The sequence below is a fragment of the Hyperoodon ampullatus genome (assembly GCF_949752795.1).
Source record: "Hyperoodon ampullatus genome assembly, chromosome: 9".
In the NCBI taxonomy this organism is placed as follows: Eukaryota; Metazoa; Chordata; class Mammalia; order Artiodactyla; family Ziphiidae; genus Hyperoodon; species Hyperoodon ampullatus.
Genome location: NC_136922.1, coordinates 93,569,587 through 93,593,407, shown reverse-complemented (window position 1 = coordinate 93,593,407; position 23,821 = coordinate 93,569,587). Strand labels below are relative to the sequence as shown.

At 37.8% G+C, this 23,821-nt stretch overlaps 1 protein-coding gene across 2 annotated transcripts in view; it reads right to left on the bottom strand.

Moving 5' to 3' along the window:
- Positions 1–4,699, bottom strand: part of AKR1D1 (aldo-keto reductase family 1 member D1) — a gene marked incomplete at both ends in the record, with an annotated part of 31,886 nt that extends 27,187 nt beyond the window's left edge. For both annotated transcript variants that reach the window (XM_079711294.1, XM_079711295.1), the window contains one exon: positions 4,607–4,699. In XM_079711294.1, coding sequence (XP_079567420.1) covers positions 4,607–4,699 — 93 coding nt within the window. The remainder of the gene's footprint in view (positions 1–4,606) is intronic.
- Positions 4,700–23,821: the final 19,122 nt, after the last annotated feature.

Genomic DNA, 23,821 nt, shown 5'->3' with positions numbered 1-23,821 from the left:
CACTGGACTTTGTTTATGCATGACAATTAGCTGTAGTGGAGAAATTAGCATCTTCATTTAGAATGGTGAGTGGAATCCCTGGTACTCTATTAATTGTGTCTTGTACCATCAATTGTCCCCTAAGTGTTACCTGCACATGTTTTTTGTGTTTTTGTTTTTGTTTAGTAGCAAAGAAGAAGAAAGCATTTCTTGTACTTATATCTACTATCAAAATGGGAAAGTAGAACAAAACTGAGAAATAGACTTGGCTCTCTAGGACCACTTATTTATGGTTCCTGCCTTGTCCCTGGTCCCTTTAGGTAGAGATTGTGGGAACATCCTTAACCCTGACAAACATTCTTTCATGGACCAAAGTCTAATCAGGTTCTTTTGAACTCTTTTCCAACATGGACTTTCATACTCATCTCTGCTCTGTCCAAGCTTAGCAAGAATCCTGCTAAGTCAGTTCAACCACAACCTTTCACCCTCCATATCTGATCACGCTTGATATCAAATCAGGTTCCTCCTCCTCCACCATGCCCCAGGAGATATCTAGTCACTCCACCCTGTCTTCAGCAAGAATCCTGTTAGGTCAGTTTAGCCAGAATGGCCCCTTATTCCCGATGTTTCCTCTTAGTAATTTTCTACCAACAGATCCCAACCCTGCACCTTGGTTATAAATTCTCCCTTGCCCATGTATTCAGAGTTGACACCAGTCTCTCTTCCCTACTACAAAATTCCATCACAGTGGCCCCTTGATGTTTCAGGCTCCTCCTTGGTACTCAAGAGATTGGACTTCACCTCTCCTTTGCCCCATATACAGAGCCTTTGGCTCACTCTTCAGAGTGTGAAAACTGTTTACAGCTATAGAAATCTTAACCAGAGCCACCCAGGAAGGGATACTGGATCAGTTACAACCCCAATCTAGGCTACTCCTTCCCTATAGCTTGGTGTTTCCTGATCTACCCCATAACTAGATTTGTTCACTGTTACTTTCATCTTTGAACAAGCACTTCAGCTTTTCTTTATATTTTATTTATAAGTGTATTTATTTTTTCTGCCTTCAGTCACTCACGGATTTTAAATCCCTTGTTTCTAGTCCATTGTTTCGATCCCTGTGTTACCTAGAAAAATGCCTCATACATGGGAGGCACACAATAAATATTTATTGAACTGAATTATTGCCCATTTTCCAAAATATTTACCATTGGTCCCAGATTTGTGTCATTTGCACACTTGGTAACATTCTTGAGTTTTATTTGAAGTTTTTGATAAATATTGGTTATTAACTCATGGGCTGATATACATAAAAACCAAATTAATTTCTATCAAAGCAGAAAAAGGAACAAGATTCAAAACTCTTGCCTATCGGACTTTCTCAGACAGAGATATGGGGAGACAGGAAGAAGGGAGACTTGCTGGGAGGCTATTATAGACTATTTCTTCCCTGTATGAAAACATTCTGGGAATCTGTCCTAGAGACATGGTGCAGAGATAATTTGTACAGTTCAGTTTTCATTAGTTAGTGATCGTCAAGTGAGGAAATGCACAGAGTGCTTGGTGCTACTAAATGTTGGTTCCATCTCAAATTCCCTGACTCCAGAGGCATGAAACACCTTTATAAGAAAGTCGGGCATATTAAGAGAAAAAAAATCTTTGTAAGTCAGGAGAAGCTAGGCTGGTTGGCCTCACACAGCTGCACAATAATATTCCTCTGGGCTGCTGTTCTACAGTTCCTATTGCCATGTGTGTGACAGTGGAATCTCAAATGGGCAGATGCTGGAGGAGAGGGTATTGTTAGTCTTCCTTATCTCAGCCTTTCATCTCTGCTCCTACCCTGACTCCCCCTGAAGACAAGCCTAAATCTTCCCCTGGCGCCTGCTAACTTCTGTATCAAAATGGAATAGGATCCTAAGACAAATATTGACTGACTTGATTATATACATGAAATGTGAAGCATTTCAGTTAATGAGTTACCTCAGCCTGTCATTCTCCTTCCATCTCTTGTGGAATGAAAGGTTTTGAAAAGCACCTCAGGCACACTGAGGGGAGAAGACTGAATTTTGGCATCAGATTTCATCTCTAGGACTAAGATTCTGACGTTAAATCTAATTCGGTACTTTTATTTCCTGGTGACCGACTTGGGCATGGGTACTCCTAGTGTCTGTCTCATCAGCCCTGGGTAGATGGTGAGGGAGTTGTCAGTTGTATGGCTTTGAACAGAAACTGCTGAGTGTTCCAGCTCGGAGATACTCCACCCTCCCCACTCCCCGTCTCCCCCTCAACCTAGCTCCGCGTATCCCCCTCCCCCAAATCTTCCATGGTGGGCATTGTTCTTCACATTAGGGTTTCCAATTTTGTGAGACATACCTTTAGTTCTGTATTTCTGATCACAAATGTGGTTTGTGCATGCACAATCTTCATTTCTAATAATATTCCTCGAATGCCATGTTCTCTAACTGCAGTATGTCTTATCTTCTGAAGTGAGTTACAACTCTTTTTGGGAAATGACACATGAACGCTTTTGAATGTCTCCATCCTGTAGCATTTAATATTATTAGACACATAGCAGGCACTTAATAACATTTATTGGTAGATGCGGCACTTTGAGCCCCACTGAGTTTCAGGAGATAGATAGAAAGATAGAGAGATAGATAGAATGATAGATGTGCAAGCAAGGAGCCATATAACTGATAGTCATTGAAATGAGTAGAGGCATGACATAACTAGATTCATATCCTAGATGTATCATTCTATCTATCTATCTATCTATCTGTCTATCCATCCTAGGTACTTTCTGGATATATATTCCTAGATACTTTCATATATAGAAATACATATAGAAAGTCATAGAAATATGCAGCTGCATTGACATAACATACATTTATAACAGGTAATATAGTATAGGGACTCAGAGGATAGGATCTGGGCCAAAACTACATTGGTTCAAATTCCAGTTCTCTTCCTCAGCATTATAAGTTTGGGACATTTTACTTTATCTTGCCATGCTTCAGTTTTCTCATCTGTAAAATGGGGTAAAATGGTATCTCTTTCATAATGTTGTGAGGATTAAATTAGAAAATGCATGTACTATAAAGTACTACAAAGAGTTCCTGGCACACGGTTAAGTGTTAAAAAAATTTTAGCTATTATTATTGTATGCATTTACATCTCCATATCCTCTGATGCACATATATATATATATATAAATATATATATATACACACACATACATACATATATATATATATATATATATATATATATATATATATATATATATCTCCTTTCATTCACTTGACAAGGATTACCTGAACACCCAGCACGCATACTATACTGGGAATATAGAGCTGAACAAGACATGGTCTCTTTCCTGATGGATTTTATATCTTATAGGGAAGATTGCACAGAAACAATGGTTACAACATAGTGTGATAAGTGCTACAACAGAGTTGAGTATGAGAGGCTATGTGAACACGCAGGAGGGGCAAGTTGTGGTGGTTGGGAGATGGGTTTCTAAGGAGAGGTATCCTCCAGCTGAGTCTTGCGGGTTTAGTAAAAATTAGTCAGCTCAGGAGAAAGCGTGTTCCAGGTGGAGGGCAGCATGTTCAAGGTCATGGACATGGGAGAGTTGTTCAAGCTATGTTTTACATGAGGGGGAGGTGGAAGAGTGGTGGTAGATGCTGCTGGACTGACAGGTCTTGACTAAACCATAAGGCCCAATGTGCAAGTAAGAAGTATGGTCTCTACTCTATAATTGATAGGGAGCCATTGAAAAATTAGGCAGAGGCATGACATAATCAGATTCATATCCTTGCGCCTCTGTGCTTCTCTTTCTGCCTACAATGTCCTGCCTCAGCTCTGCTTCTCTGCCTAGCTAACTTATACTTAGTTTAACAGAGTTCATTCACACATGATCATTCAAATTTCAGTAGCATTTCTAGATATAACCACTGTTTATTCTGGTAATCAGCATTAAATGTGGAATTGCAATGTGGAAAGCAGAAAGATATTTTTCTTACAAGTAGAAGCTTTTCTGTGTTTTAATGGAAACCCACTTCAGTCCTCATGGTCAAATCTAACTATTCCCTTTCCTGTGTTTTCAGAGAGATACTGTTTACAATCCTCAGACAGCATTTACTCTTCATTGTTCTATGATTAACTAGTTATTAGAGTCTGTCTCCTCTATTAGATTTTTAATCCCTAGACAGCAGAGACACTATTCTCTTCATATTTGAAGCTTCTATAGCCTAGTGCTTCATACATGGTAGGTTTTCACTAAATGTTTTGTTGGACTGAACTAAAAATTCTCAAATATGAACTTTAAAAAATCATAAACCATAAACTCAGAAATTTTACGTACTTCAGTTCAACCTTATAACCAGCATTCAGGCTGAATTTTAGTAAAGGAAGCAGAAAGGTCCCATTCTTTAAGTCAAGATACTTTAAAACCATAAACTGATTTAGTTTAACCATTGGCTCAGTACTTACTCAGCCAAACAGCAGTCCTTCAAGGTTGCATTCATTATTACAAAAATTAAATTAATGAAATCCATTCAAAATGAACTACAGATTATCCTTTAGGAAAGTGTTAATTAAAAAAAAAAACAGAGAGAGATAAGCTTACCAATCTAGGTTCTGAGTAGGTACCAAGTCCGATGATAGGAATGCTATTTCCATCACTTAGAGGTATGCGGTGATATGCAGCACTGAGGTACATCTTGGAAAGTCTGAGGTTTCAATTTCTAGAAATGATTCTGAACACCACAGAAAAGCCTTTTAGAAAAGGTGTCCTAATGCCTATTTAATCAAAGAAAGGAGAGCCAGAGGGAGGAGCAGTGGGAGGGAAGAGAGATTTCTCAACCTGTTTTTTTTTTTTCAGGTTGTTCTGGAAGTCCTAATTGAGGTTGTCCTTTGAACTTATCAGAGGCATGTAAATAATAACCCATTTTGATCTTATGCTTACTTCCCTGCAAAGAAATTATTTTAAAAATAAAAGGAAACCAATCTAGCTGGCTTCTGTCAGCTAGGATGCTTTGGTTGGTAAGTAACAGACCTATCACAAATTCTCTGAAATAATAAAAGAAATTTATTGGTCTATATTCCTGAAAACTCCAACCTTAGGGCTAGCTCCAGGTGTGACTAAGTTTTCCAGGACTTCCCTAGAGATTTGGGCTAGCAGGACTGGGAAGGGGTCTGGTATTTTTCATCTAGTTAAGTGGCAAACTGGACTGGAGGGGAAAATGATATGGCCGGGAACCGGTTTTTCACTCTCAGTTCATTTCTCTGCCTCCTTGCTCTCTCAGTGGATTTTCTCTTTATCACTGAAAGATGGTAACCAGTCCGTAGAGTGACATGGTTCCAGGCTCAAACCCAACAAAAAAAGGGATTTTACATCATAGCTCACACAGTAATCCAGAAGTACGGTCCAGTTGGCCTCAATTGCCTTTCTTAGTTCCTGGAGCCAACCACTAAGTCAATAACAGGGGTCAAAGAAAATAAAAGACTGATTGCTTTAATGTAATTAGAAGCCATTTCTAAATTTGGAGTTGGGATTAACCACCTGGGGAGATTCTGGAGATGTTAAGAGAAAGGAAAGGAGTAGCACTTAGTGAAACACATGTTTATTATAGTCTTCCTCCAAAGGATTGTGTTGTGTGTGAGAGTTTTGGACCTGGTGACCTTAAAGATAACTGTGTCCATGATGGTGAAAGTATCCTGAAGTTTGTCTCTAACTGACTGTCTTCTCTCCAGGACCACCTCATTCTTGCTTACACACACATAATCAGCCAGTGGACACAATAATTTGAACTATGTTGGGGCAGGGTGAAATATGGGCAGTAGTGATTTTCAACATTGTTTGTAATTCAACCCAACAAACACTTATTGTGCACCTTTGTGTGCTAGGATGTTGGCTATATATGTTTCTTTATTTTTCTTATTTTTGACTTTTTTGGTGTTTAGCTCTGTGAATTTTAGCACATGTACAGATTTGTGTAACTGCCATCACAATTGGGATATTGAAAAATTCTATAACCCAAAGAACTCCTTCATGCTATTTGTTTGTAATCAAAAGCTCCCCCACCGGCAACTCATAAAAATCATTATCTGTTTTCCGTTGCTATAGTTTTATCTTTTGAGAATATCATGTGAATTGAATCATATAGTATGTGACCTTTTGAGATTGGCTTCTTTCATTCAGCATAACACCTTTGAGATTCATCTAGGTTGTTGTTTGTATCAATGGCTTATTTGTTTTTAATTGCTTAGTAATGTATATATACATTATATATATGTGCCACAGTTTGTTTCTCTATTTGAAGGACATTTGGTTTCCAGTTTTTGATGATTGTGAATACTGCTGCTATAAATATTTGTGTACAGGTTTTTGCATGAATATTAGTTTTCATTTCTCTTGGCTAACTACCCAGGAGTGGAATTGCTGGGTCACGTGGTGTGTTGAACTTTGTAGGAAGCTGCCAAACTGCTTTTCAGAATGATTATATCATTTTGAATCCCCATGAGCAATGCGCACGAATTGCTATTTTTCCGCATCTTTGACAGCACTTAGCATTGTCGGTATTTTATAATTTTAGCCATTCCGATAGGTTTGTCATGGTATCTCATTGTTAATTTTAATTTGCATTGTGAATAATGATGTTGAACACTTTTTCACATACTTGCCATCTATATCTCCTCGTGGTGAAGTGCCTATTCAAACATGGGGGTTCAGTGGCCATTTTTTAGTGGGGTTGTCTTCGTAGTGTTGAGTTTTGAGATTTCTTGGTAAATCCTTTATACATGTTCTCTACTGAATACATGGTTTACAAATATTTTTTTCTCAGTATGTAGTTTGTCTTTTCATTCTCTTGACTGTGTCTTTCATGCAAAAGATTTTAATTTTGATAACGTTCAATTTTTTTGTATTGTTTTAGAGTTTCATGTGAAAGAAGTTTTTTTGTCTAACCCTAGGTCACAGAAGTTTTATTCTATTTTTTTTCTAAAAGTTTTATATAGTTTCATGTTTTCCATTTAGATCAATAATCCATTCTGAGTAAATTTTTGTATAATCTAGCATATTTAGGTAGAGGTGTTTTGTTTTGTTTTACGTAAGGGTATCCTATTGTTCCAGTTCCATTAGTTGAAAAAAATTATGCTTTCTTCACTGAATTTCTTTTGCACTACTGTTAAAAATCAAAGGTCATATTTGGGTATATCTACTTTTGGACTTTCTACTTGGTTTCATTGATTTATGTATCTCTTCCTTTACTGATATCACATTGTTTAAATTATTCTAACTTCATAAAAGGACTTAAAATCAAATGGTATAATTTCTCCAACTTTATTCTTCTTTTCCAAGAGTGTATTAGCTATTCTTATTTATTAACTTTCTATAGAAATGTTAGAATCAGCTTGTCTGTGTCTTCAAAAGTCCTGCTAGAATTTTTTGAATTGAGTTAAATCTGTAGATCAATTTCTTATCTTTACTTCTTTGAGTCTTTGAATCCATGAACACAGTATTTCTCTCCATTTATTTAGCTCTTCAGCATTTTGAAGTTTTCAGCCATACACATCCTATATTTGTTTTGTTAGATTTATACCTAAGTATAGGTATAAATATTTATTTTTTTAGAGCCATTGTAAATGGCATTTTAGAAATCCTGTTTCCAACTGTACATTGCTAATACATAGAAATAGGATTGATTTTTATGGCTTCGATTATTTAGTATTTATTGAGACTTGATTTGTTTTTGTTGCCTGACATACTGTCTATCATGGAGAATATTCCACATGTGCTTGAGAAAAATATGCAATCTGCTTTTTTGGGTAGGGTCTTCTCTAGATGTCTTTTAGATATAGTTGGTTCATAGCATCATTCAAGTCCTCTTTTTTTTTTTTTTTTTGCGGTACGCGGGCCTCTCACTGTTGTGGCCTCTCCCGTTGCAGAGCACAGGCTCTGGACGCGCAGGCTCAGCGGCCATGGCTCACGGGCCCAGCCGCTCTGCGGCATGTGGGATCCTCCTGGACCGGGGCACGAACCCGTGTCCCCTGCATCGGCAGGCGGACTCTCAACCTCTGCGCCACCAGGGAAGCCCAAGTCCTCTATTTTTAAACTGATCTTCTGTCTTGTTGTTTTATCTATTCTTTAGAGTGGGGTATTGAAGTTTCTAACTGTTACTGTAAAACTGTCTATTTCTCCTTTCAATTATGTCAGTTTTTTGCTTCATATATTTTGTGGTTCTTTTGTTAGAGGCATATATGTTTATAATTGGTATATCTTGATATATTGACCCTTTTGTCAACATGTAATGTCCTTCTTTGTCTCATCACGATTATTGACTTCAAGTCCATGTTGTCTGATATTAGTATATCCACCCCAAGTCTCTTTTGGCATTTTTTTATTGCATGGAATTTATTTTTCATCCTTTTACTTTCAATCTATTTATGTCCTTGGATTTAAAGTGAGTCTCTTTTAGACAACATATATTTGGATGATTTTTAAAAATCTATTCTTCCAATCTCTTCTTTTCAATTGGAGGGTTCAATCAATTTACAGTTCAAGTAATTATTGATACGAAAGGATTTACTTCTGCAATTTTGCTATTTGTTTTCTCTATGTCTTATTTTCTTTTTATTCCTCAATTTTCTTTTTATCCCTCCACTACTGCCTTGTTCTGTGAGTGATTTTTTTTTTCTAGTTTACTGTTCTGACTCCCATCTTGTTTCCTTTTCTGTATACTTAAAAAAAAGGTTATTTCCTGGATGTTTTAGTCAGCTTGGCTGCTATAACAAAATATCATAGACTGTGTGGCTTCAGCAACAGCCATTTATTTTTCACAGTTATGGAGACTGAAAAGTCCAAGGTCAAGGTCAAGATACTGGCAATGAGTTCCTGATGAGAGCTCTCTTCCTGGCTTGCAGATGGCCTACTTCTATTTATGTCTTCACATGGTGGGGAAAAGAGAGAGAGAGAGAACAAGCACACTCTGGTCTCTTCTTATAAGGGTATAAATCTCATCATGAAGACCTCACCCTCATGACCTCATCCAATTACCTCCCAAAGGCCCCATCTTCAAATACCATCCACATTGGGAGTTAGGGCTTCAACATATGAATTTTGGGGAGACACAATACAGTCCATAATACTAGGGTTACCCTGGGGTTACAATTAGCATTTTAACTTTATAAGAATCAAGTTTGAATTAGTACCAAGATACTTTCAGTAGTATTGGGTTTGCCAAAAAGATCATTCGGGTTTTTCTATAACATCTTACGGAAAACCCCAAATTAACTTTTTGGCCAACCCAATACATAAAAACTCTGATCCTTTAAAACTCCATCTCCCCCCTTTATGTTGTTATTTTTACCAATTACATGTTTATACATTGTGGGTCAGTTAACATAAGTATATAATTATTGCTTTATTTATCTTTTAATCATGTAGGAAAAAATAAAGGAGTTATAAACCAGACATACAATATTACTGGTTTTTATATTTATCTATGTAGCTACATTTACTGTTGTGTTCTTTATCTCTTCATATGGCTTCAATTATCCTTGTATTTCAGCCTGGAGGACTCCCTTTAGCATTTCTTGTAGCACAGGTCTACTAGTAATGAGCTCTTTCTGTTTTTGTTTTGTCGGATATGCAATTATTGGTGGACAGTTCTTTTCTTTCAGTCTTTCAAATATGTCACCCCACTGTCTTCTGGCTTCCAGTTTCCAAAGAAAAATGGGCTATTAATTACACACAGTATCTCTTGTATGTGATGAATCACTTCTCTCTTGCTGCTTTCTAGATTCTCCCTTTGTCTTTGGGATTTGACAATTTGACTATAATGTGTTTTCCTGTGGATCTCTCTTGGTTTATGCTTCTTGGAGTTCATTGAGATTCTTGGATATTTAGATTTATGATTTTCATCTAATCTGGGACATTTTTGGCCATTATTTCTTCAAATAGTCTTTTTGTTTCTTTCTCTCTTCTCCTTCTGGGACTCCTGGTATGTATATGTCAGTATACTTCATGGTGTCTCATAGGTTTGTTAGGTTTGGATCATTTCTTTCTTTCTTTTCTCTTTTCACTTCTTAAACTGGATGTCAATTGATCTATCTGTACTTTTCATCTCCAGAATTTCTATTTGTTTCATTTCTATAATTTCTACCAATATTCTGTATTTGGTGAGACATATTCTCCTGGTTCCTTTGTTCTTTCTCCATGATTTCCTTTAGCTCTTTGAGCATATTTAAGAGAGTTGATTTAATGTTTCTGTCTAGTAAGTCTAAATGTCTAGGTGTCCTCATGGACAGTGTCTGTTAATTTCTTTTCTTCCCCCTGTGAATGAGCCATACTTCCCAGTTTATTTGCATGCATTGTAATTTTTTTGTTGTTGTTTAAACGTGGAGATTTTTAATATTAAAATGTGACAACTCTGGAAATCAGATTTCCCCCCTCTTCAGGGTTTGTTTTTGCTATTTGTTGTAGGCTGTCACTGTTTGCTTCTTTTGTGATTTCTCCAAACTATTTTGGTTAAGTCTGTGTTGTTTGTTATGTGAAGTCTGTGTCCCATTAACTTAGGGGTCACCTGGTGTTTTGACAGAGTTTCTTTCAATGGAAAAAGAAAAGGAAAGAAAAGAAGAAAATACTCTCCCAGTCTTCGCAGATTGGTTCTATGTTGGAGCACTCCTTCAATGCTTAGCCAGGCTGCTTACAATTCTGCCTTAGCCTTCACTCACAGCTTGCACAGAGCCTGAAGGTCAGTCAGAGGTAAAAGCTTGGAGTCTTCTCAGGCCTTTTTTGAGCATGTACCCACCCCTGACACTATGTATACCTGATTCCCTGGTATGCATGGGAGCCTTTAAAGGCCCCTTTACCCCCACATATCTCTTTTCACTGCCTGCTCTTTCCCAGGGTTTTCAGTCTGTTTGTTGCTTGTCCCAACTGTTATCCCTAGCCCGAGGCTGCCACAGCCAATATTTCTGCCTTTAAATGCATATAGCAAAAGCCTCCTAGGCTGTCACCTTAGCCCTAGAAATGCTTGAGTCAGGCAAAATAAAGGCAGGCCCTTCAGAGAGCCACCAGATGGGCTGGAACTTACAACCACAATTCTTAGAGAATTTTTCGAGAAATTCTGCATTGCTCCCTCTGGCAACTAGCCTCCTGCACCAGGAATGTGGGTGCAGTCCTGGTGGCTGGCACCAAATAGGGGTATAGCACGTGGGACGTAGGCAATTTAAATCACCACAGCTGTCTCTTACTGCAAAGCAACAGCTTCTTTCTTCATCAAGCTTTCCCCTGGTTGTAAGTTTTTGACTAGACTCCAGAGTTCTGCAAAAAAATGATGCTGACAGCTTTTGCCAGCTCATCAGTTTTTTTGCAAAGGGACAGAGCCCTGGAGTTCCCTACGCTCCTATTTTCCTCTATTCATTTTTTTAAAATCTTTAAAAATTTCTCTGTTTTGAGATTGGATTATTTCTCTTGACTTATATTCAAGTTCACTTCACCTTTCCTCTGTCTTCTTTCTTCTCTACTCCATTCTGATACTGAACTCATCCACTGAGTTCCTTTTTTTTCTTAAATCGACTTTATTTTTTAGAGAAGTTTTAGGTTCACAGCAAAATCGAGCAGAAACTACAAGAGTTCGCGTGTACTCTTTGCTCCTCCACATGCTTCTCCCACTATCAACATCCCCACCAGAGTGGTACACTTGTTACAACTGATGAACCTATACTGACACATTACTAGCCACCAAGGTCCATGCTTTACAGCAAAGTCCATGGTTTCCATCAGGGTTGACTCTTGGTGTTATACATTCTATGGGTTTTGAAAAATGTATACTATCATGTGTCCACCATTACAGTATCATACAGAATAGTTTCCCTGCCCTAAAAATCCACTGTGGTCTGCTTACTCACCCCTCCTTCCTTCCTAATCCCTGGCTTCCACGGATCTTTTTACTGTGTCTGAAGTTTTGTCTTTTCCAGAGTGTCATATAGTTGGAATCACAGATTTTCAGATTGGCTTCTTTCACTTAGTAATATGCATATAAGGTTGCTCCACGTCTCCCCCACCCTTCATGTCTGTTCATGGCTTGATAGCTCATTTCTTTTTAGCAGTGAATTATATTCCATTGTCTGGATGGACCACAGCTTCTTTTCTTTTTTTCTTTAATAAATTTATTTATTTATTTATTTATTTATATTTATTTTTGGCTGCGTTGGGTCTTTGTTACCGCCCGTGGGCTTTCTCTAGTTGCGGCGAGCGGGGGCTACTCTTTGTTGTGGTGCGCAGGCTTCTCATTGCGGTGGCTTCTCTTGTTGCGGAGCACAGGCCCTAGGCACGCGGGCCTCAGTAGTTGTGGCTCATGGGCTCTAGAGCGCAGGCTCAGTAGTTGTGGCCCACGGTCTTAGTTGCTCCGTGGCATGTGGGATCTTCCCAGACCAGGGCTCGAACCCATATCCCCTGCATTGGCAGGCAGATTCTTAACCACTGCACCACCAGGGAAGTCCCCACAGTTTCTTTTTCCATTCACCTACTGAAGGACATCTTGGTTGAGCCCAAGTTTTGGCAATTATGAATAAAGCTGCTATATACATTTGTGTGCAGGTTATTGTGTGGATGTAAAATTTCAACTCCTTTGGTTAAACTCCAAGGAGCACGATTGCTGGATCATGCTGTAAGAATAATTGTTTAGTTTTGTTAGAATATTTGTTTAGTTTTGTAAGAAATGGCCAAACTGTCTTCCAAAGTGGCTATACCAAAGCGGCTTTCCCACCAATGATGAATGAAAGTTCTTGTTGCTGCACTTCAATGAGTTTTTTATTTGTTATGATTTTCATTTCTAAAATTACTATTTGATCATTCTTTTTTAAAAAATATTTCTTTGTTGAGACTTTCTATTTTTTCACTGGCTTCAAGACTGTTCTTGATTGTTGGTAAGGCACTTTTGTTATAGCTGCTTTAACATCTTTGCCAAATAATTACAATCTCTATGACATCTTGGCATTGGCATCTTTTGGTTTTATCCTACATAAATTTATATTTTCCTTGTTATTCACTTGCAATGTAAATTTAGATTATATTGAAGAGTTTTTGAATATTAGGTCTTAAGACATTGGGTGCTATTTATGTCCTGTAAGATGTTGATATTTTTGTTTTAGAAGGCAGTCAACCTGGTTAGGTTTAGGCCACAAGGTTCCCCTGCCTCTGTGAACTATGGTTCATTTCTCAGATTTTGCAGTGATCTTTGGATTTATCTTGCATGTATACTACCTGATGGCAAATCTGGGGCTTAGGCAGTGGTGTATCTAGGTAGTTCATTTCTCAAAATATTTGATATAACGAATAGTATCTGATCCAAGCATACACAGTTTAGGGGTGAGCCCAGGGTAGTTCATAAACAACTTTATGGGGTCACTTTCCCAAATTCTTCCCTCACTGCAATCTCTTGGTTACATTCTAGTTCCTTAATGTTCTCTTTTTGGTCTTCTATCTAGAAAGCTTTGGTTACACCGCTGCTGTATTGTGTGCTTCCACAACTGCACCTGAATCTAGGGCCATGTGGCAAGAGACTATAGAGACAGTATAAAGGCAAGAGAGGTTGGATCCACTCTCTTTGGAACTGCAGCTCCACTGAAAAAAGAGGAAGCTTTCCCTTCTGCATAGCTTTGGATCCTGCTGGCCTGTATTACCTGAGAATGCTACAACATCTACCATGGAATTTCTTGGGAACTAGGTCACAAGTTAATAGAGGGGAAAGAAAAAGAGGCAAAAAAGTAGGGGAAAGTAGGGGATTTTCAGATTCTCTAAGTATTATGAGTTTCTCTCTCAAGCCAGAATGAGAGCTCTTCTGAAGTTCTGTCTGCACTCTGGTGCCCACTATCTGGTTGGCAGGGTGATACTGAGAGAGCCCAGTGACACTTGAGTTTTGTTCTTCTCTCCTAATCCACCTGCTACTATTTACTTTTCAGAGTCCTGAAATAACTTCCTCACATACTATTTCATGTTTTATAGCTGTATTCAGTGGGAGAGTCAGGGTAGAATATGCTTACTTTATCTTACTGGAGCTAGAACCCTCACTTATTCCTAAAATTAGTTTTTAATTTATCACACATGCTGACTAAATTGATGTGAATTTACATATTGGATTGCTTTTCTTTTGAGAAATGGCTGGAGTTACTCTTTATATATTGATACTCTCAAAATAAATTGACCTAATTTAAAATAACTCATTTTCATTCAGTAAAAGAATTGCTTATGAATTATTTCTTTGCTGATATAAATTCACAAATAATTTTATTGATTACAATAATGTGATTATTTTCAAATAATTACTATGCCCTTTACATGGATTTTCTCATTTAATTTTCACAATTTTATGTGATGGGTGTCCTGAGTTGTACAGAATCCCCCAAAAGCTCATGTTCACCCAAATCCTCAGTATGTGACCTTATTTGGAAACAGAATCTTTGCAGATATAATTAGTTAAGTCATAGTGATATAAAAATGATATAAATGAACTTATTTACAAAACATAAATAGACTCACAGGCATAGAAAACAAACTTATGGTTACCAGAGGGGCAGCGAGGGAGATAAATTAGGAGTTTGGGATTAATATATACACACTACTATGTATAAAATAGATAACCAACAAGGACTTGCTGTATAGCATTGGGAACTATATTCAATGTCTTGTAATAATCTATAGTAGAACATATATATATATTTAACTGAGTCACTTTGCTGTACACCTGAAGCTAACAACATTGTAAATTAACTATACTTCAATTTAAAAAATGGTAAAAAATAAATAAAGTCATAATGGATTAGGTTGAACCCTAATTCAGTGATTGGTGTTATAAGAAAACAGATACAGACACTTGAGGAAGAATGTCCTTTGTTGATAGAGGCAGAGATTGGAGTATGCATCTACAAGTCAAAGAATACCAGAAATCATTGGCAAAAACCAGAAGCTAGGAAGAAAAAGCAAAGGATTTCTATCTAAAGTCTTCAGAGGGAGTGTAAGCCTGCTGATACCTTGATTTTGGACTTTTAGATTCTAGAACTGTGAAAGAATACATTTCTGTTGTTTTAAGCTACCCAGTTTGTGGTAATCTGTTATGGCAGCCCACATAAACTAATATAGTTGGTAATATTATTATGAAAGGGTCTTGAGGTCAAGAGAATTTGCTTGTCAAAAACTGCTCAGGGGCTTCCCTGGTGGTGCAGTGGTTGAGAGTCCGCCTGCCGTTGCAGGGGACACGGGTTCGTGCCCCGGTCCGGGAAGATCCCACATGCCGTGGAGCGGCTGGGCCTGTGAGCAATGGCTGCTGAGCCTGCGCGTCCGGAGCCTGTGCTCCCCAACGGGAGAGGCCACAACAGTGAGAGGCCCGCGTACCGCAAAAAAAAACAGAAACAAAAACAAAAACAAAACAACAACAAAAAACTGCTCAGTAACAGGAAGAATTGTCAGTCTGTCTCACTCCAGAGCTCATGCTTTTATCTAATGCCCTCTAGTAACCCTAATGGAACAGTATTGTTGACAAATCAGCCACAGAAAGTATTTTAAAGAGAGTGTGCAAATGACTATCTCAAACAAGTCTTAATTAGATGAAAATAGAGACCTCCATTTATATAATGTGCTTATAATGCCAACTAGAAAGTATTCTCTCTATAGTCTGTTAATAGAAAAATCCTTACATTTTATCATATCAGAGATAGAAGTTGATCTGTTTACTGGATAGCTAATATCAATAATCACTGTAACAACAAAAATGGTAATAAAAATTTCTTGAGGATATTCTATGTCAGGTGCTTTACATGGTCCCATTTAGTCAATAATTTAGTAGTGCTATTAGTCAAGGACCACTAGCAACATATCTATAAACAAATGAAGTTAGTTTTATAAGCTTCCTGCAGCAAGACTTGCAGTCTTCAGGGAAGCATGGGATGTCTTAGTAAGAAAGGGCTCATTGTAGAAATTGGGCATGTGTTAGGTGATCTGGGGGGCAGGCTTGAGGATGCAGGTATTTGTGTGTGTGTGTGTGTGCGCGCGCGCGCGTGCGCACTTTCATAAAGCAGGGGCAATATAGAGTGATTGGGTACTTTAACAATTTTTATCTAGGAAGCAGAAGGAACAGAACATGGCTAGAGTTGCCACTGGAGAAAAAGTAGTAGTCACTCATTAGCTGAAGATGGGATATTTGGTCATTTTTGTGGTTGCCTAGTGTCTCCACTCAGGCATAATTATGGAATGGACTTAGTTTTTTCTTATTCCATTCTGGTCATGAAGAGTCCTCATTTGATTCTGATAATCTGTGAAATTATTTAGGTTTAGTAGGAGAATACTATTGCCTAGAGGTAGAAACTAGGCTGGCTGCCAACTGATAGGCATAGGGCTGCTTTTTTTTTTTCTTTTTTCAGTTGCCACTCTTGGCCAAGGACAAAGTCAGGCCATGGGATATTAATCTTTGATGTTCAGATCTTTCCCATTGTCAGGATTCTTCTGGTTAGATTGTCTGGGGAATGTCACTTCTAAGTTGGACAAGAGTTAGTCCCTTCTGATCCTTCTATTGTAGAATGAACAGGATGCATTGACCAACTGCAATTCAGGCAATTATCAGAAAAAAAATTTTATTAGTTTGTCAAAGACTATTCATCAAGGGGCCTAGATGACTAAACCCAGGTCTCAAAATGTGCTTTAAAATCTAGTTGGGTCTTTGCAGCATTTATGTATTTGCATCATGGTATGTTCATTCTGGCAAAAACTCCCTCTTGGTTAGTCAAGAAGAAATCAAGGGCTATGTGACTGTCTGAATACCTTGGCCAATGAATTTAAACGGGTGTGATGGGCCTCTAGTGGTAGTGTCCACTGAGGAATTGTACTGTTGGGGGGCACAGATTCTATGGAGAGTATAAATATTGTTATTTTAACAGGAATGAACCAATCACTGGGCCCTATAGGCAGACATATGTTGAGTGAAGTTAAACAATTCCTGCAAAGCAGGATACAGTGACTCTGAAGAGAGCAAACTGACTGTTGCAGTGAGGGTGGTTCCTGCTTCTCAGTAAACTAGGTTTGGTTGGCAGCGTTTAATGATCTTACAAGAAGCATTCTGTTGATGTGTATAGTCCAAGTTTTACAAGGTTGAAGGTTGCGATTTATAATATGAGAGAATTTTTAGGACCAGAAGAAATCTGCATAAGGAAGTCTATTTTGAAAATGTTTTTAAAAACACCTATTAATTTTTTTCAGCAGGGTCAAGTGGGTACTGATCTACCGATTAGACTTATAGCAGTGACTATGGTCTGAGGGAAATGCATGAGAATGTTTTGTCTCTCTTTAAATGGCACAAAAAGACCATTGGGGTTTAGAAGGAAGAAAATGAAATTGTAGAAAAGCATACTGAGAACCCTTTAGTCATTTACCAGGGAGCGTCAATGTAGAAAACAAACCCAAAGAAAAAGGGTGTTGAGTTCTCTGAAAATGAATACTGTTCCAGAGATTTGAGCAGAAACTCTCTACTTCATGTAATTAGTTTCAGCTGAGGGTTTTGAGTCAACTGTTATTTTGGGGGACCATCTACTTCTGGGAGATTTCAAAGAACTCTCAGCTTGAGGTCTACCAATGAAACGGAAGTCCGATGATTTAGAGAAAATGATGTATTGCTTTTAATTGAAAATATGAATCCAAGGTTCACTACCCTAGAGTTTTATTACTGTGTTAATCATTAGCAGTACCTGATAAGGTCCTATTTGTTGGAGCCAAGGCAAATCTCCCTTTATTTTCTTTTCCAGAAGACTCAATCTTCAGATTTCAGGTCATTCAGAGATTGCTTCTGTGATTAATTTGGAAAAGCCACTCATACCTGTTTAATGATAAGATTACTAATATCAGCTTGCAGTAAGGCAAAGACTAGGATTAGAGTGAAACTTCTAAATGCACAGAGTGGGCTGTTGTTAACTCATAAAGGGAGTTATAGCCCATGTCATTAAGACTAATGGGAGTACCTTGAGATGTGGAAATTCCAGTCTCTGAGAACTTTGACAATTTTCAGTTTTAGAATTCCTTGGCTTTCTCTACATTTTTGTAAAGATTAAGGATAAGGATAATGAAGTTTTTGAGTAAAAGGCAAAATTCTTCAAAGTTCTTTAATAATAGTCTGGCAGAAAAAGTCTTAATCTACCTTAAAAATAAGCAAAGAATGATCAAAGCATAGTAGAAAATAGTGATTGGATCAATATTTGCTCTTTTATTTCATGCTAACTGGCAGGCTGGCCCAGGTAATTGTTATCTGAAGTGAATTTTCTTTTGGAAGAGGCCCATATGCCAAGAGTGTATTTGAATCTAGGTGCATAACTTGCTTGACGACCTCTAGTTTTTGTGTTTAAGTACGAACTATAAATGAACAAAATTAAATTAGGGTTACCAAAAGGTGCATTATTATGTTTGACTGTTTAATTACTGAAAGGATTCACAGGACTCAATTTATGCTCATGTTACAGGCAACAAATATAATATAGCAATACTATAGCTATATACATTATATATTATAGCAATAATAGCAGGAGAATATGCACTGGGAGGGGCCTGGAGATCTCAGGTGCAGGTTTCCTTACCCTTCCACCACTGGGTTGCCCAGGATGTACTTTGTCTTCAGGTTTTGAACCTCCACTGCCATGCGTGTGAAGCACCTTGGTGCCAGGAAACCCAAAGCCTGCTCCAGGTAAGCTGGTTGGTGGCCCAGGCACATTCCAGCCACATGACCAGTCTGAACTGGCAATTCTGCCCATCAGGTGCAAGTTAAATCCAATTATTACTACTGAACGTTGTTGATAGACTGGTACCTCTGTCTCAAAATAACTCACAGATCTATGGTTACAGAACCTTTACTGCATGTATCTCATAGCATTTCCAAGGGTCACTATCATGCTCCAGGCAGTTCTGGAGATAAGCATTTGGCCAATTCAGATCAGCTGAGATTAGCCCAAAGGTCCAGATAAGGCACAAGCAATTTCCTAACACATGTTCAACAATCAAGGGATTTTTCTTGGGAATTCCCTGGCGGTCCAGAGGTTAGGACTCTGTGCTCTTACTGCCAAGGGCCTGGGTTCAATCAGTGGTTGGGGAACTAAGACCCCATAAGCCGTGTGGCATGGCCAACAAAACAAAACAAAAAATAACAGTCAAGGGATTTTTCTTGCTCATGTGTGGAAGGAGAATTGTTGGGTTCAAGGTGCTACAGCTATGAGTAGTGTGATAGGTGAAGAAGAAGCAATGATGACAATAACTTGTCTCCAGGGCCTTTAATTTATCCCATAAATGTATTATAATTATTTCCAATTGACAAGGCATTTAAGTCTAAAACCCAAGGAAAAAAATCTTAAAACAGACTTACTTTACCAGTCCTTTATTTAATAACAGATATGTTTCTTTTAACCTGAAAAGTATACAATTATTGATATGTACTTAAATTAATACATTTTATTTAGACATAATTAACCTGGGAAGGTAAATTTTCATTTTGATTTATCAGGTTCCCCCCCCTTCAAGTTTCATAAACAAAAGAGTTTGTACAGTTTTTCTAAATTAATGAAAATTTGGAGAATGCCAAGTAAACCTGATTATTTTTACCTATATATATATTTTTTAAAATTTTTTCCGGAACGTGGGCCTCTCACTGTTGTGGCCTCTCCTGTTGCGGAGCACAGGCTCTGGATGAACAGGCTCAGCGGCCATGGCTCACGGGCCCAGCCGCTCCGTGGCATGTGGGATCTTCCCGGACCAGGGCATGAACCCGTGTCCCCTGCATCGGCAGGCGGACTCTCAACCACTGCGCCACCAGGGAAACCCTTTACCTATTTTTAAAATAAAATTTTGTGGTACCTAGTAGTCTTTCCAGGAAATTCAATGATAGGTTAGTCATCAAAAGATATCTTAATTGAAAAAATTTCCCAAGTTGGGACATTTGAAAGGACTCATGAGACCCCACAGAGTCAAGTCAGGTAATGCTTTGATTTACAGGTGAAGGAGAGAGTACAGCAAGAAGTACAGGCAAGAATGACAGGTCGGAGAAGTGGCCTACCAGGCTCAAGCTTCCCAGGGGACACGTTCACACACACAGCACGTCCAGTGTCCTGGCTGAACCACCACGATCTACGAGGGGTATCTTAGCCTCGGCTGGAACTCAAAACCGAAGCTCCCAGAATAGATGTTTATGACTCTGCTGGCTAACTTAACTGGTTGGGCCAGTTGCACACCATCAGTAAAGAAGCTGATCTTGGGGGTAGAACTGATTTCTAAGGGAGTTTCATTCTTTCACTCACAGACCATAAAACTGACCCCTTTTTGGCCAAGAGTCAAAAATGTCATCCAGGAGATCCAGAGATAGAGTTTTTCCATTCCATCTGTAAATCAACTCTATCGTCCATATAGTTTTATTTTTCTGAATTTGGGAAAGGCAAAATCAAGAATGTCTAGAGGATAAAAGTTATAAACATAAGACACAATTTTGTAGAGGCAGGCACAAGTTATAGGAAATGTTTTATTTTGTCCAGGCATTATTCTTAAAGCAAATCACAACCAGAAACAATAATTAGTAGAAACTTTTAACTCTTTGAAGCAATAAGGAACTTTTTGTTAAAATGATTTAAGAACATGCCAGAATTAATGAGGGATAACAATACTGAGACAATAGAAAAGACATTTTTTATTGAAAAAAAATTTATTTTGTACTGTGGCACAAAATAATCGAGTCATTTTACAGAAAGACAACCTAAATTGTAATTTTCACCTTTGGGTCAATATTCATGTAATAATTTGTAATAATGGATTTATTAATATGTAAGTATGTATATGTAAGTATTAAGACATTCAAATATATATAAATATACAAATAGATGATAAATGTAAAGGTTTTAATTTTAGTCTTAATGTATAATTAATTTATAAGCATGTTAAATAAATTATGTTTATCATATTGAGTTTATAATCTTAATCATGTGCAACAATTTCTTTGATAAATAAACAAATTATATTTACTATACTGTCTTGATATTTGTATTTTTCTATATCTACTGCTAAGCCTGTAAGGATTGTCTCTACATCAAAGCCTAAGAAACAATAATAAAAACACTTGTCTGGGACTTCCCTGGTGGTCCAGTGGGTAAGGTTCCACACTCCCAATGTAGGATCAGGGAACTAGATCCTGCATGCATGCTGCAGCGAATATCCCGTGTGCCACAACTAAGACCCAGTGCAGCCAAAATAAATAAGTAAAAATAAATAAATAATTATATTTAAAAACCTCTTGTCAATATTATGTGACTGATCAGGTTTGGGGGCATCTACTGTCTGCCTAGCGCTCTTGCCATCTTTGGGAGGCAATCTTCCCTCCATCTTTTTGAAAATTGCTCCTTTACTTAGTCTAGTCACGTGGTTATTATAGAGGCTGCTAATCACAGTATCTTTCACTCTTCCTGGCCAGTGTCAATTGGTTCAGAGGTAAGCACATAAAGTAGGTGGAGTCAGTCAGAATCCCTGCCACGAAGAGGAAGATGATCTGAGAGAATGTAACTGACAAGAAAAGGAAAGCAGTGACAAGTGACGGGAGAATGTCCTGGTTGTGTTTGTATCCACCATTCAGGCCTTCCCAAGGTCCAGCCCTTCTCGCTACTACATGAACTAGAAGGAAGTGTGTAAGAGGACTTATTAGGAGAGAGATGTAAAATATAGGAAATGTATTTGGTAAAAAACAAATCAGGATTTTTTTTAGTAGACAATATAAATGTGAACAAGGTTTGCAAGATTCAGAAAACATTTTTGCATTATATATGATGTAACCCATTATGTATGATGTTACCCATATGCAAAAATTTCTTCCAGATTTATTCCCAGGTATAGCAAGGGCAAAAAGTAATTCTACATGATTGTAAGAGCGATGTTTATGCAGCTGCATTCTGATACTGCAGTCTGACAATTTCACCAGGTATTGTTAAGAAAAGTTTCCTAAAACTTGGAAATCATACAGTTCCTCCAAGAATATTTAATTCTCTAGGACTCTTTACTACTTGATAAAAATCTAGGTATTGAATTTATATGTTAACTTGTAGGTTTCTGTTAGAAAAGATAGTCCCAAAAGTAATAGCTGTCTTGCTCTGTGGGACATTAACCAGTTTTGTACCTAACCCAGCATTTTTTTTTCTAAATTTTTAAAATGTCTTTCCTGATGGATTACTTAAACTTTTGTTTTTAAAATTCTCTTGGAACCAGTTGTACCGTTTTATTTGTTCTCTTCTTAATAGGTGAAATAAACCTTTGACATTTGTTTATATTACATTTATATGAGTCATATTTTCAACGTTTTGAAAATTATAGTTTGACAGGATATTTGTGGAGAGTACTCCTGTCCTTAAATTGGGTGCCTAAATTTAGGGATAAAGGTAAATTTGTTTTGAGTGATACACTCAACAAGTGGTAACTCATTATGTAATCCAGGGCTCTGGAAATTAGAAGGGCTTTTTTAGCCACTTTGTTCAAGATTTTATGGGAGACTTCCAGAAAGAGCAAGACTATGACGGTAGTATAGTGTTTGAGTCTCTCCAAATATACAAGAAAACTTTCCTATGTCCAAACTGTAGAGACAATAATAATAAAACTCTGTGTGTCATAAATTTAGGACATTAATTAGGGTTGATGTTCCTAACTAATGAACAGCTTCTAAAAAAAATGAAGAAGAGCAGCAACACAATAAATTACTTAAAACAATGAATATTCTTCTAAAAAAATGATACAAATGAACTTACTTACAAAACAAAAACAGACTCACAGACTTAGAGAACGAACTTACAGCTTACGGTTACCAGGGGAAAGGTGGGGGGAGGGATAGTTAGGGAGTTTGGGATTGACATGTACACACTGCTATATTTAAAATGAATAATCAACAAGGACCTACAGTATAGCACAGGGAACTCTGCTCAGTATTATGTAACCACCTAAATGGGAAAAGAATTAGAAAAAGAATAGATACATGTATACGTATAACTGAATCACTTTGCTGTACACCTGAAACTAACACAACCTTGTTAATCAACTATATACAATATAAAGTAAAAAGTTAAAAAAATTTGAATATTCAGATTAAAAGAAATTAAAATGGCCCTTAAACATGTTAAAAGTTGTTCAAGGGCTTCCCTGGTGGCGCAGTGGTTGAGAGTCTGCCTGCCGACGTAGGGGACATGGGTTCGTGCTCCGGTCCGGGAGGATCCCACATGCTGCGGAGTGGCTGGGCCCGTGAGCCATGGCCGCGGAGCCTGCGCGTCTGGAGCCTGTGCTCCCCAACGGGAGAGGCCACAACAGTGAGAGGCCCGCATACCGCAAAAAAAAAAAAAAAAGTTGTTCAACTTCTCTCACACACAAAATAACAGAAATGCAAATTAAAACTAAACTGAGATATTATTTTTTACATATCAGACCGGAAAAAATCTTCCCCATTGTGGAGGCTGTGTGGAAGCAGGCACGGTCACACTTTGATGAAGGGAATGCAAGATGGTACACCCCTATGTACCCCTATGGAGGGAAATTTGGCAATATCTAGAAAATCACATACACATTTACTCATTGATCTAGCAATCCCTGTCCTAGGAATCTATCCATAGACACAATGGCAAAAACATAAAATTATGGGTGCACAAGTTTTTGCTACATAAATTATTCATATTTGCAAGACACTAGAAAAAAATCAAAAGAACTATGTGACAAGGACTATTTTTCTGGCCCCATGGCTGAATCTTCAGTAGTCTATTCTAATTTTATTTAGCTAGCTGCTCTGGTTGATGATTAGAC